At 37.5% G+C, this 16,337-nt stretch overlaps 2 protein-coding genes across 2 annotated transcripts in view; one reads left to right on the plus strand and one right to left on the minus strand.

Annotated features, from left to right (window-relative positions):
• LOC137274482 (tripartite motif-containing protein 2-like) overlaps positions 1-16,337 on the minus strand; it is a 65,265-nt gene that overhangs the window by 39,001 nt on the left and 9,927 nt on the right. The window lies entirely within an intron of this gene.
• LOC137272064 (inverted formin-2-like) overlaps positions 10,214-16,337 on the plus strand; it is a 47,955-nt gene continuing 41,831 nt past the window's right edge. The window contains exons 1-2 of the mRNA XM_067804432.1: positions 10,214-10,412; positions 10,909-11,084. Of these exons, the coding sequence (XP_067660533.1) occupies positions 10,214-10,412; positions 10,909-11,084 (375 nt within the window). The remainder of the gene's footprint in view (positions 10,413-10,908; positions 11,085-16,337) is intronic.

The raw sequence follows: 16,337 nt of genomic DNA on the forward strand, positions 1-16,337 counted from the left end.
TAATATCATGTATTTAAAAAATCAGAAAAATAACACTGATATTTTAGCACACACTGGAACAGTTGAAAACCATGTTTGTAGTTGTGTTCATTTTCACTGGAAATATCTTCTGTTAATTTGTATGCTGAATCATTGAATAGGAAACATTGAATACGAGTGAGTGCACAGATCAGCTTGGAAACTTATTTCAGAGCAGCAAGATATGGTCAAAAGTAAAATAAAATATAAATCATGACAAGTCATTTACAGGCAGTAAAGCAATGAACAAGTACATTGTATGGCATACACCAATGACCATCACAACTAACACAATGACACATAACCCCTACTACTACCATTAACTGATATCTTGGCAACTTAGAACAAACAGTTACAAACTGAAGAGCAAGGTCTCCTCTGAACAAAGCACTAAGGTGATCGTATGTCACTGAGGTAACCTTAGTGCAATGTTACAGAATGGGAGTTGAGGTCAACCTTAGTAAAGGTTGATTAGTGAAAGGATCCCCGGGAACATGCACGCATGCACGCACACATGCACGCACGCACACAGAGGATACAGCCATGATATCATGTGACTGTGATGCCTAGTAATTTATGACATGACAATAGGTGGCAAAACACTGTGATGCAATTTCATTGCAGGGTTATCTCCATTGAGATATTGCTAGATCTCACCTCAGAATATCTCCTTAATGGAAGCCAGTTTTAGATGACAAATGTAATGGCTGGAAATCTGATGACTACAATGTTTGAATACTGGACTCCTTCGCTTAAATGTCAAACTTAAAAATGCATAATCGTAATGATTTATGACATTATACCTTAAAATCTGATTGATACATCTTAACACTGATTTATTATCACCTAAGAATCTCATTTTTGCTCCAACCCCAATGTTAAGTTGCTCTTGAAAAGAAAAAATATATCACCATTTGAAGACAATTGTTTACATGCACCATATTGTTTAACTGAGAGGGCTCTGTGAGGTACGTATGAAGAGATCTAATAATGTTTGATAAGTAAACTTGAGGGGCTATGATAAAGATATTGGTAATATACATTTCAGTGTTTAGACTCGTTACCTGGCAGGTAACAACAGTGTGATTAGTGTAGTCTTTGTACCTGCTGTTGTTGCTCAATCCTGAGCCATCAAAAAGCCATATGTCACTACTGTTGAGAGCTGTGTACTCTTTTAACCTATTCATTATGCTATATATTCAGACTTGCTAACTAACTTGATTTGTTCGTATTCTGGAAGCAAAACTGTAATAATTCTTTCCACAATACCTTTGATACTATTTCTGTGCAGAATAATCTTCTGAAATGATTACAGTGAGTGTGTGAGTGAGTGAGTGAGTGAGTGAGTGAGTGAGTGAGTGAGTGAGTGAGTGAGTGAGTGAATATGTTTTCAGTGTAAATGTTTCACAGACTCTTCACCTGAGAAAATCCATTTAAAGTGGTATTTTCTCAGATGTTATCACCTTTGAAGTCATTTTGTTGCTGAAGGAAGAAGAAAATATTGACTTACAGGGAGGCATGAGAATCATTATGGTAACAGCAAAGAAGACTGTCTGTGGTAATCATATTTAGATTGTGTTATCAAAATAGTGATTAAATGGTCTGTTGGGATCAAAGATAACAAATCCAAAAGTAAATCAGACATAAACATATCAAGAACTTCACGTGAGTGAGTGAGTGAGTGAGTGAGTGAGTGAGTGAGTGAGTGAGTGAGTGAGTGAGTGAGTGAGTGAGTGAGTGAGTGAGTGAGTGAGTGAGTTATAATTCCCACTTCAGCAGTGTTCTACCATGGCATCAGGTGAATAGAGGAGTAAAGCTTCATGTTATACACATCATGGACATGTACAACTTTCATGAAACCAATGAATATGGAACCAGCATACCCAGAAACATAAATGGGGTGACTCAGGATTCGACCCACCACCACAGGTTTCAGACCTGCCCAGTGGGACAGACAGTCTACACATCTGAGGTGCCTTAAACAACTGGACCACCCAGACTCTATAATAAACATGAGAAATCTCTCGTACAGACCACTCAACTTGTAGATCTGAATGTAGGCGCTGTTATAATAAGAAACACATTCAGCCACATTAAAACATTTCCTTATCTACACAACAGAGAGCAGTAGTGTCACATCCATTTGAATCACAATCCCTTTTTGATCACTCTTGAGATGACCTGTCAAGATCTAACATAAATGTGGGTTAACTGAAATTATAGAACCGTAAGAAAAACACGTGAAATATTTGCATTGGATAAAATGTTACTTCACATTCCATGCCAGAAACTATTGAAATGTAAATGCTTACTTATAAAAAAACAATTTGAAGACAATAAAACAGTAATTTCCAAATAATTCTGAACAAAAAATAATAAAGTTTAAAAATAAATTTACCAAAAACTCAAGATATGAATTTCGATCTCATTTGCGCCAGCTGTTACAATGAGTTCATCCTTTCACTCACTGTTTTTATGGCTCAGTTACAAAACACTCAGAATTCAACTCAGCAATCAGTCAAAGACTTTAATCTGTGGGTTTTTTCTTGTCTCACAAGAGGAAAAGGAAAACATCTTCAGTTCGACAGAACGTTAAGATTGAGTTTAGCATTCTGGAGGAGCTTACCCTGCCAACAGCTGAAGGCTTCAATCAGAGACTGTTTTTTGGCTAATTCTAACACTGAGTTTTTACTTTGTGAGCCAGTAGGGCAGATAACCTAGACAGGAGTGTGTCACTGAGAAGCAGTTGTTGTTTGTGGTGTAGATATGTTCAAGTGATGAGATTGGATAACCCAGAATTTTAATTGTCATACCAGCAGCACTGGGTCACGATGACCTTGTCATGTTTTCATTACAAGCCTCCATTTATATGCATCTTGATTATAAAAATAATGTTATTCATAATTTTATTCCTGACCACAAAATTAACATCATTATCTTTAGGACATGTCTGTATTGTTGTTTTTTTTTAAATATTTCTTGTCTGTGTCACCATGACATTGCAATGTCTGAGAAAATATTCAGTTCCTAAACATTGTATTGTAAAGTTCATTCTCCCTCCTGGCAGGTTTTAAACAACATTTATTTAAGTGTCAATGTAATCAGCATTTTTAATGATATTGTCATCATTGCTTCTCTCGTCACATGTAAACAACCTTTCAATCGTAGCTTTAAATCATTGTCAAAGGATTCAACATTTGCTGTTAACATTTTTATAATTGTTTGAGTTTTCACACTGTAAGCAATGTTTATGGTTTTCATTGTTCTAATTGTCAAATAGTGTGATAATTTGCATCATTCATATTAATGTCGCCATAGTCATCAGTGACATTCAGGCATTGCTATAAATGACAGTCATTAATATTTGTTATAATACTATTGTCACCTTTGATATCAATGTCAATATCTGTATGTATTTGTCATATTGACATTATTGATGACACAAGTGTCATCAATGATATTAATCCTGCAACTGATGTCCATGTTATTATACCTTATGTGCCCTAATTCATTTAGTGTACAAATGTCCAAGCACTCCATTGTCAACTGGACCATCCCCTCACTAACGATTAATACCTGTGACCCTACCTTGAACTTAGATATGTTGAGATGAAATTTGGTATAATGTCACTTTAAAACCTGCAAAAAATATGATACATGATATATGTTTTATGAAACATTAAACATTTAACGTGATGTGCCCTATTCACATCAACAATGAAATAGTTAATGCTGTATTGGATCTGTCTCAGAACAAAATGGATATTTGTCATGGAAAACATTGCATGTTGTTTAACGCCGCACTCAGCTCTGTTCTAGTTATAGGGCAATAAGATCACTCCCCTGAGTAGCTGCCAGATCAGGTGGAGTGAGTGAGTGAGTGTGGTTTTTAGCTTTCAGCAAATTTCCAGCAACATCATATCAGGGTAAACCAGAAATGGCCTTAACTCGCTGAACCCTTTCAGAATCGAAACCCGACTTTCTGCATGATGAGCGTACACTTTAAGCACAAGGCTTAGTAACCCATCACCCCCAGATTAAGTGGAAGCATGTGACCTTGACAGCACTAGCATCCACATGCTTCCACCATATGCCTCCATCCCCTGGTTGTGTAATATGTCCCGTACATACATGCTTTCAACAACCATGAAAGGTGATCGTCATGGGATAAAATCAATACAACCATGAAATTGGATAAATATTACACTGGTTATAATAGAACTGCCAACATGTATCAAATTCTTTTATTACCCAAGCATGATCGAAGAAGCTATAATTTTTGTAGTTTTTATAAGTTACAATTATAAGAAAGAGTAACAATGTAAGTTTGTCAGTCTGTTCCATCCCTATCCTTCCATCCAACCATCCATCTCTCTCTCTTCCCCTCTATCTTGCTGAATTACCAACACATACTTAGTTTAAACCAAAACTTGGTGTGAGATTTAGATTTACCAAAACAAAATCGGTTTATAAAATACATTTAAAAAAGATATATTATATTAAGGAGCACAGAGAATTTGTTAATTTCCTGAAACCCAAACTTGAATGAGTTGCATATTTTTCCAGGGTATGAATAACAGACTAGGTGAAGTCAGGAGACTGCTACAATGAATTGCATTACAATGCTTTGAGGACCATTGTGACATCATCAGTTATCATATCACTAATCATTGTTCCTTCTGCTACTGGTGCTGGTTAGTGGTACTTCTTACCTCAGTACACTAGTTATTACTGTTTGCAAACTGAAGTTATTTGACTTCAGGTGATAAAGAGACACTGAGCTCCATCAATAATTGAACTTAAATAAAATTACAACATAAATGAATGAGCAAATATTTCCAGGAGACAGAACAAGGAACTAATCACTGCATCTTAATTTGAAATTAGTCACGGTCAATGTTCTCTTACCATCAAAATTAAATCACTCAAATCATAAAACAATTTATCTGAGGAAATATGTTTGATTTTTTTTTCATTAAAATTATGATGCAAAAGTGAAATTGGATTCATGCAAAATGATAATGTATAGATACATGTATATTTTGATGCCTTTGCTAACTATTTGATTCAATATGGACAGATCACTCAATCCTCACAATAGCCTTGTCAGCAAACAGAAATCCAAGGATAAACAAAGGCATGCATTTGCAATCAATATTTCATGAATAAGATATTATTTAGCCACACCCTGACACAACATTCTAGAACCCTCTCCATACAAAGATCAGCCTTATTAACCAATATATTATGCACAATACAGAAATATACAATTAATGTGAAAGATCATTTTTCACTGGATTTCCAGCATGATATATTTGAGGCATGTTCCTGGGTGCACTGTCAATTTAAGAAAAATTCGTTTAAATCTAACTAAAATTCCAAGACAGTTCTCCCACAATGGTTTTAACCAAGGCAGACTTCCACACAATTTCTTGGCCAGGAGCCAAGATTTGGAATTACAATTAGACCGGTTTGGCAATTAGGCATTATAACATAGTAACATACACACTTGGATATATTATAAGGTTGACAGTAGATGACAAAGGGAAATTGATGTGACCCCTTGTCATTTGACAATGGAGCACTGCTGTCAGAATGATCCTCTCAGTAGACCTTCTAAAAAGAATAGGAGCTAGTGATGCTGGTTAGTTTTACAATTACCTTGCCGGCATAGCGTGTGTTCCGAAAGCCATCTTGGAGTGTGTCTGTGTCCCGAGCCTCACTGTGATTCTACTGATTATGACGGAATATGTTAAACAGTTTACGTATTGATCTACTCAGGGCTGAGGCTTCAGTGTTGGAGGACTGCAGTACCACGTTATCGAACCTTGTGAATGAAAGCATCGATGACTCACTGGCTACATGCATAGTCCTCTCTTTCACTACAATCCATAGCAATGGGCATGTGTGGTTTGTCCTGTCTGACAACCGTCCTCAACACCTGGAGGTAAACTGGGAAATCCCCTATCAACTTAAAACCATTATTTTTTATATTTGACAAATTGGATCTTATTTGTACATGCTTCACTGAACTAGCTCTCACAGAGGTTTAAGAAAACTGGAGCCATGCTGTCGAGTTGAATGAAGCTAAATAAAAATCGGGAATTTATACAGCCCTTCTGTTAAATTCTATAACACAATTACCATCATTAATTCAGGAAACAAGGCTATAAATTAATTATTTTTTAAAAGAAAATCATTATTTCACTTACATGTTAAATATGACAATGTTTTATTCAAGATGAAAACCATGATAAGAAGCCTTTTGCTGAGACATGAATAGTCTTTTGTTATAAAAACAAAATGCTTTTGTTACCACAAAAAATATGAATTTATCTGATGGGGAAGGCTGAATATGACCTGTCAATCATCTCCAAAGAGAACGCTGCAGGGACAAATGTCAAGAGTGAGTGAGTGAGCTTAGTTTTATGCTGCTTTTAGCATTATACCAGCAATATCATGTCTGGGAACACCAGAAATGGGCTTCATATATATCCATGTGCGGAATCAAACCCAGGTCTTTGTAATGACAAATAAACGCTTTAACCACTGAGCTACCCCACTGCCCCCATGCCAAGAGAATGCAACAGGGTTATGAATACAGAATCACAGACCTAATCCTTATAATTTCAGATAAGAACTGAGGAAATTGCAAATGTAGATATTTTCATAAAAAAAACTTTTAATGAGGTACCTTTAAATGATTAACCACCTTGACAGGTAGGTAGTACTGTTCTTGAAGAGACGCTGAGTGAAGCAATCTGTGCACAGTGTTTACAGACACTTGGGGTCTGTATAAATGTGTGTATCCGTGTCTGGGTCTATGGACACATGTGTGTGCATGTGTGTGTGTTTGCACATGTGTGTGCATGTCTGTATATCTGTGTCTATGTGTTTTACATGTGTGTATGCATGCTCAGATCTGTGTATCTGTGTCTCACATGTGGTTTGTGTGTCTGAAGTGGGGAGAGAGAGAGAGACATATGCAAAAAGAGGAGAGGGAGAGAGAGAAAGGGAAAGCAAGAGAAAGAGAAAGGGAGAGAGGGAGAGGGAGAGAGGGAGAGAAAGGGAGAAAAGAATGGGAAAGGGAGAGAGAGGAGAGGGAGAGGGAGAGAAGGGGAGAGAGAAGTGAGGAAGAGAGAGGGAAGGGGAAAGGGAGAGAGAGGGAGAGGGAGAGAGAGAAATGAAAGGAAGAGAGGGAGGAGAGAGAGAGAAAGGGAAAGAGGGAGAAGAGGGAGAGGGAAAGGGAGAGGGAGAGAGAAAGATTTAGTCGTATCAAGTATTCACACTGCTATTGTTTCATCTGAAAGAGTTACTGAATCATTATCCAATATTAATGAATGAAGCAATAACTCATCTCATGAGTGGCACAGACAAAGACGTTCTATACATTTACATTAATACCTCTGTGTTGTACAACAGAATGACTTACTGAGCAGGACAGATTTGTTGTTAATAAAGAAATTAACTCTTCAGATTCACAACACACAACACACAATATAATATTCCATTTGATCTAAAACAGATTTACCTAAAAACTTCATAAAAGACTGAAAGGAATTCAAATCATGCATACCAAACAAAATGTGCAGGATCTGTTGAATTAACAGTTTGAGAATCTAAAAGTTGAGACTACAAATCACTGACAACATGACATCTGTTCCTGGGAAATGACACTGTACATAACTAACATTGTCAAGCACTGCCACTATATTATTACCGAGACTTGAGTTGATAGATCACCATTGCCGTGTTGATGTTTGAAGCCACAATAAACTCCGAAATGTGTGCTACCACTGATGCAACCATTAAGTCCACATGTTGGAAGATCAGGTCAATTCAGGACGACTTCCCTGACAAAAATCAATTTCATTCCACAACCAGCTCTTGAGATGCCCTGACATTTTTTAAACTAATGAATATATTTTCAATGAGGACTATAATTGTCTTGTCTTCTGTAATCAATCTGTGATGCATCAAGGCAAACATCACTGTTAATCTAGGCAGGTCACACATCAAACTAGGCTGTTATTACCATACTGTATCATTGTCATTAAACACCACACTGTAATGTAACTAGTCATTACGAGACTGTATTTCCCCCCAGTTTACTGTGGTATATAAGTAATGCGATATCATCATTAGTCTATCATAATGACACACCATGTTATTATACACTGCTTGTTCTGTTATGTGTTAACAATAAATGGATTTATTAATGCACATGAATAATTATCATTGTGTGCCATGCTTCTTATTAACTTCAGCAAGAGATACTTGGTTTTAAAGGGGGACTCTGTCCCTAAGTGAATCTGACATGCAAATCCTAAAGCAAATACATCCAGTACAGAGTGAGTGAGTGAGTTGGGTTTTATGCCACTTTTAGCAATATTCCAGCATTTTCATGAGGGGACCTCAGAAATGGACTTCACACATTGTACCTATCAGGGAATCAAACCCTGGTCTTCAGCATGACAAGTGAATGCTTTACCCACTGGGCTACCCCATTAACCTCTAATAGAGGACGCACTATTTTCTTATTTGCACAAGTGTAGACTTCATGCAAATGAAGAAAGACTCATGGTAATAAGACAACATAGCACCTGTTTTTCTGTCAATCTGCCATATAAACATTGAAACTAATATATCAAATATGCTCTTGCAAGTCTATGAGATAGTACAAGTACAGTTTATGAACATGAAAAACTATAGATAATGTCATTACTGTGGTCTTTTGTGTAAAAAAACAAAATTCATATCAGCGGCAAGATCAAAACAGATAAACTTTATTATGAGGGTGTGATATTTCGATACAGATTTTTGTACCGTTGTCAAGCACAAGAATCTGTATGGAAACACCTAGCCTTCTTAATAAAGATTCATAGAGTCCTCGTCATCGGCTTTACCTCCGTGAAGGTCCCGGGGTAGAATAGGCCTTCAGCAACCCATGCTTGCCATAAAAGGCGACTCAGCTTGTCGTAAGAGGCCACTAATGGGATCGGGTGGTCAGACTCACTGACATGGTTGACACATGTCATCGGTTCCCAATTGCGCAGATCACTGCTCATGTTGTTGATCACTGGATTGTCTGGTCCAGACTCGATTATTTACAGACCGCCACCATATAGTTGGAATATTGCTGAGTGCGGTGTAAAACTAAACTCACTCACTCACTCATAATAAAGAAGTTGTTTTTCATAAAGTTTGTCTTCTTTGTACTTATCAGCTTCTAAAATGCCACTCAACGATTTGGAGGCATGATGTTAGTGTACCCACCCATTTTGACCAAACATTCAGAACTTAAATTTAGTGTGAAAACATAATATTCTTTTAGAAATGACATCAATGTTCTTGATCAAAAGAAATTGCCTACAAAAGTTAAACAGTTCTAAATGAATGTATGTAAATAAGAATATGACCACTTCTCTTTCTGTGTACAAAGAGTAACTAACTCCCGCATTTTAAGAAGCTGTTGGTGATATGGAAATTTAACATGCTGTTTCTGACATAATGCATACTTCCAACATGGAGATGTAAGAAGGCTCTTTCCTCCTATGTATTAAACATCCTCTCCACTCAAGTGTTAGACAGAATCTGCACCCAGAGAGTGAATAGCTTGGTTCCAGTGCAGCACCATTTACTGTCCTCAAACTGCCATTCTGCCTCAAGAGTGAAACGACCTTGACAAGAATCTTAAAAATGTTCTTTACACACTACATGTAATGATAGGCGTGAGGGGTATTTTATGATCCCCCAAACTCAGTCTGGTTTGTGACTGCAGACAAACCTTTCCCATTATCATTATGCATGGTAGTTGAAATGGAATAGAATTTCAAATCGATAACCAAACAAATAATTTATCTGCAGTCACAGTTTTCTACATGACAGCAGTCATCACATGATTGAAAACATAACAGTCAGTTGTTTGGGAACTAACGCATGTTAGTCAGTAAAAGCCGCCTACGCTGTGGCACGTTGTCACTGGTGGCAGCAGAGACCATAAAATAATTACGTTATGGACTCTGGTGGCAGCAACAGAATCCATAGTGCCATAAAAACGTCATTGCTGTCAGTTGCTTGTCAGCACGTTTTAGAAATGACCTGTCCACCCATGGCAAACAACCTAAATATACAGACTGAGAAATATCACCTCTAAACCTCTCATCAGAGATATAATAATACCTTGTTATCAAACATGGAAAAAAGCCTCTACATCCACAATGAAAATCAGGGCTTCTACATCAAGGATAAGAAACAGAGTCTCTATGCCCTGGATAAGAAACAGAGTCTCTATCCCCTGGATAATGAACAGAGCCTCTACTCCCTGGATAATGAACAGAGCCTCTACCCCCTGGATAATGAACACAGCCTCTACCCCGAGGATAATAAACAGAGCATCTAACCCTAGATAAGAAACAGAGGCTCTACCTCCTGGATAATGAACAGAGCCTCTACCCCGAGGATAATAAACAGAGCCTCTAACCCTAGATAAGAAACAGAGCCTCTACCCCACGGATAATAAACAGAGCCTCTAACCCTAGATAAGAAACAGAGGCTCTACCTCCTGGATAAGAAACAGAGCCTCAACCCCTGGACAAGAAACAGAATCTCTATTCCCTGGATAATGAACAGAGCCTCTACCCCCTGGATAAGAAACAGAGCCTCTACCCCGAGGATAATAAACAGAGCCTCTAACCCTAGATAAGAAACAGAGGCTCTACCTCCTGGATAATGAACAGAGTCTCTACCCACTGGATAGGAAACAGAGCCTCTACTCCCTAGATAAGAAACAGAGCCTCTACCCTCTGGATAATTAACAGAGCCTCTACTCCCTAGATAAGAAACAGAGCCTCTACCCTCTGGATAATTAACAGGCCCTCTATCCCCTAGATATGAAACAGAGCATCTACTCCTTGCATAATGAACAAGGCCTCTACCCTCTGGATAATATACATAGCCTCTACTCCCTGGATAAGAAACAGAGACTCTACTCCCTGGTCCAAAACAGAGCCTCTACAACTTGTATAAGAAACAGAGCCTCTACATTTGGCATGAGTAATGCACAGGTACTACTGATATTATGTACCCCATTTCTGTATAAAGAAATGCTCCTTAAACAAAGTCAAACTACAGAAACATACCCAGTACCCTAAGCAGGGTATGAGTCCATATTCAACAACACAAAACTAATACCACATGTATTTCCCAATCAATTTAATGCAAATGGTATTTTGAGCATCATGAAATATTTCATGGTATTTTGTGCATCATAAAACTGTGTATGCTCAATTCTTGTGTCACATAATATAATGCATCTAATACTACAGCATGACCGTTCTGGTCATGAAAAAGGAATACCTCAGAATGTACTCATTCTAGTCATATTTTGTATACAGATTTTTACTGGGGTACATTTCTGCATACATATCTGTAGCACATGTGCTGACTGTGCCCCTTCAGCACATGTAACGAAGCTTCCATATCCAGCAGGAGAAATAGCCCCCATGCCCAGCAGACAATACAGACAGTGCACAACAGCAGCATGAAGATGTAGTCAACAAGAATTACGAAGAATATCAGCCTTTCAAACATAGCCTCTAACATCAGCATGACAATTAAATCTGTAACTGGTATTAGAAATAGCCTCTCAACAATATGTCTAAAATAGGCTCTACATCCTGTGTTCATAAAATATCTGCTGCACAAAAATCTTATAAATCACTTTCCTACCCAGTGTTGAAATTAAATATTAGATGCACAGTGAACAGACTATAAAGTTACACAACACTGCTATTTCCAAACTATCCATCTTGAAAGTTTTATGTGGAAAAGAAAATTAATTATTGATTTCCACATGTAACTGCGGAAATGCATTTGAAGTAAATACCGAGACTTGGCAAATCACCAGGTAAATTTGCACAATTTGCTCTTTCAGAGTTTTTTCACCATGAGAGCTACTGTCTGACTTTGAACTGTGAAATAAAGACTGGTGAAGCAACTCTTCCAATTCACTTAGTGATTAAGTAAAGGTGTCGCCAATTCATTTAGCAATTAGGTGAAGGTGTAGAAGTGCTGAATAATCATATATTGCATTTCTTTCAGGACAAGTTTGACTATTGTATCACCTAAATTTAGCATACCATAATCTAAAAAGTCCTAATCATGTACACTTTACTACAAAATGACAAACACATATTCGATGGTGATAAATATTGATAAATACCTCCAATCTTCCACTGTGGTCACCTCCATAGCACAAGGCATGGCCATGTCCATATCCTTCAACACCCTTGCTCGAGTAATTCTTCAATGTGTCAGTTCTGGGCTGGTCTTATCTAAAACTGATATTTTCCCACAAAGAATAATACCTATGACCCACTTAGGTCATTTGAGTTAGATAAGATATATCCCCAGTCTCTATTATAGTGAATAGTCACAAGACAGTATTGATTTATATACTTCAAGAAAATATATACTTGAAAGAGTTTCCATAAATGGATATCTGAGGATCAAAGCAGAAATAAAAGGTCCCTTGGACATAAAAATACGTAAAATGTGCATGAACTCCACTGAACTGCATGTATATACCAGACCAAAGGGCAATAACTTCTATATCTGACCAATGACTATCAAAGTCGGAGTTTAATTGACTGTATAGGAGAGGTATGGTATAGCACTGCTTGGCGCTGGACTATCTCTATGGAATAGCAACTATGTGGGATGTTGGTAAATGGCAACCCACTTGGAAGTCTTCCAGATGATAAGGTTGCCACTAGTAGCCTCTAGCTTCATTAAAGCCTGAATGGTCAAGAGAGGTAAGAAAAGAATATGGAATCAGATTACTGAAATACCAATTATGGAGAATCAAAGAGTTTTCCATTTTATATCAGAAAACATGAAAAGTTGTTTTTAAGCATCATTCTTTTTACAATTGAACAAATGTATTTTATGAATTATCAAAACTAATAAATGATCAAACTTACCTCTGATTTAATCTCCTACTTTCACTTCCACCATATACTGCCCTGCTTTTTAAGTGAACAACTGATCTGCCTTTGTATGTGTTTGTAACAGGTGTTGCCCAGGTCTCATGACATTACTATTTGTGCAGTGGGGTAGCCTAGTGGCTAAAGCATTTATTCGTCATGTTGAAGACCCAGGTTTGATTCGCCACATGCATACATTGTGTGAAGACCATTTCTGGTGTCCCTGCCATGATATATATTCATATTGCTAAAAGTGGCATAAAACCAAACACGCTCACTCATCACTATATTTTGATAGGGATACAAAAATTAATCAACAGATTCATACAATATTACCCTACAGACATAAAAATGGTATTGGTGCTTTTAATTTTTGTCATAAGCTGCTTCATACAACAAGGGTTAGATTCTGATGACCTAAATTCCCTCCAAGGATAGTGTTATGAATCACTGACCTAGAGCCATCAGATTTCAGGGTCTATCTCAATGACATATCTGGGTTCAAGGCTAGTTGGAAGAGAGGAGGAGTCTGAGGGGCTTATCATCATGTTGAAGATTATTACTCTTGTATGGGATATGCTTGCAAGATAATGTGACTGGCTTCTTGTGCCAGTCAAGAGTATTGCCACTTTGGGATACCATGCCTTAAAAACAAAATTGTCTAGCACAGATGATGGATGACTTCAAGGCAAAATATCACTGTATATTGCTTTCAAACATATCTCTGCTATCTGATGAGGTAACTGGTTAAACATCTGGGGCTCCTTTCACATAGCAAAATAAATTTTAAGGTAAACTTTAACTCCTTTGACTTACGATCACCTTAGTGCTTTGTGAAAGTATGCCCAGGACCTCCTTTATCTTAAAGGATGGGACTTAAGGTTAACCTTGCTCTTTGAAAGTATGCCTGGGACCTCCTTTATCTTAAAGAATGGGACTTCAGGTTAACCTTGCTTTGTGAAAGTATGCCCGGGACCTCCTTTATCTTAAAGAATGGGACTTAAGGTTAACCTTGCTTAGTGAAAGGAGCCCAAGGAGCCATTTCAAACTTCGTGATGTTCATAGGGCTTGCTTGCCATAAGATACATGAGTGAGTGAGTGAGTGAGTGAGTGAGTGAGTGAGTGAGAGGTGGGTTTAACTTTGTTTTCAACAGTATTTCTGTCATATCTGCCCATGTCAGCTTCACGTTTGTTTCGTTTATTTTGCTTGTTTGTTTGTTGTTTGTTTGTTTGTTTGCTTGTTTAGGACCACATTCAGCAATAATCAAGACAAGATGATAGTGGTCTGTAAATAATAAATCCCAGACAATCACAGGTTGACACCATAGTTGAACTCACACTAGTAGAAGAAAACACTTCTTCACATCAGCAGGTTCACACAACAATCTAACAATGTTTCCATATATCTGCACTAGATGTAGGGGATCAATTGTCCTATCACTGCAAATTTCTTACATTTTGCCTCTGCAAGAAACATATCCAAATATTTCATTGCATTAAATCATCTTTATATACATAATAGAAAGAAGCCCAGAGAATTCTTTCTTTCCTAATACATGTACTGAAGAAATTTGGACTTGAACAAGTATTGGAAACATTCTTTGGATTTTATTTCAGTTTTGGGTCTGTGACAGAGGAAACCAAAATACAGACCACTTATACAAAGTACCCCAAGGCATGAGGTACATCGAACATGACATGACAGAAGTCAGTGGTGGCCATTTTGTTTCTTTGTGATTCTTCAATGAGATTAGACAGGATCTAGGCTGAGTTAACTGACAAAGCAAGCTATCAGGGGACAACTAAACACATTAATCAAACATAAGGTTATTACAGTGCACGTAAGTCTTTCTGGGGCCGTGAAATTTGATGTTTGTTGGTGTTACAGTGTTTATAAGTTCATTTTTAGTCACAAACCCAGCAATATTCCAGCTTTATGATGACAGAATCTAAATAATCAAGTTAGGCAATCCAGTGACTGACATCATGACCACTGATATGTGTACCTGGGATACATAGGCATGCATGAGCCTGATCATGACCCCTCAGTAGCCTCTTGTGTGGACCAATTCTTATCCGTACGTTCACTTAAATGCCAGTCAGTGCACATTTTTATGTAGTAATGCGTGAATGTCAAGTTGAATTTCTAAGATTAAAGTATCATCTTGCTATTGGGATATTCCAATGATTCTGTGCTGTACTAATATAACATAACTGTAAATGAATTGGGTCATAAAAGTGTCCCAAAAAGAATTAATTTATTTATATTTTTGACTATCTAAAGAGCAATAATACTAACAGTTATCAATATTTTGGCTTTTACATAAGACATCAAAATCAAAATTGGTCATGTGGCTTCATCCAAGCTATAATCCCTCCTATTTTGGAACATCTCATCTTACTTAATACTGACATGTCCTTCAAAGCATGAACTGATTGTGATATATCTGTCTGTAGTCTTATCTCCACACCGAACCTGTCTTCATATGGAGCAAATTATACCTCATAACGTCCTCTCATCAAGGACACTGTAAGGCTGGTGATTGGACGATTGAGACACAGACAATCTGAGGACAGAAGAAGAACGTTGTGATAAAAGGAAACCTTTCATCCTCCTATTTCATTAGGAGGATGTGTTGAGGATAATCTAAATGTATATACAATTATGGAACTTTTCCTTTTTGATTTTTCTACACTGTACCATGTTTAAGATGGGATGCAAATTCTGGCACCATTGACAACTTGGCAAAACACATGTGAGAGTGTTATGATGGCAAACGTGTTTATGGTAAATGTATAATTCAAACACAATATCAGTATTTCCTTACACTGCAAAGGTCAGCAACTCTACATAGTGAACTGTAGTAAATTTAATAACTAGGTTACAAATGTACCACTGAAAATAGGCTGCGGGAAGCATTAATTATTCTTAACTGAGTTGGTTACGGGTTTGGAAAAAAAGATTTGGGAGTAAAAGTGCAGCAGCGTAACCCATCCTCACGCAGCAAAAACATACAAACAGCAGTGTGAGCCTCTTTCCATCATGTCTTTTGCTGGTGAATTCCAGATTTCACAGTCAGTACAGCCCGTCAGTAGCCATTAGGACAACACAATTTTCAATGAAGTTTCATCTTATCACAAAATCTGGTAATGGTCTGAACTGGCCCCATCAACTTGAATTCAACCTAATACAATACACATAACTACATCTACTCGTTACTGTTCCAGACTAGATACCATCCATGATTTGTTACCAGCATACAGACAAACAGAGCAGTAATGGCCGCTGTGGGTGGCTTCAGCCCCCGCTGTGCTCAAACATAGTCCCTTTAG

The sequence above is a fragment of the Haliotis asinina genome, chromosome 2 (genome assembly GCF_037392515.1).
Source record: "Haliotis asinina isolate JCU_RB_2024 chromosome 2, JCU_Hal_asi_v2, whole genome shotgun sequence".
NCBI classification, from domain to species: Eukaryota; Metazoa; Mollusca; class Gastropoda; order Lepetellida; family Haliotidae; genus Haliotis; species Haliotis asinina.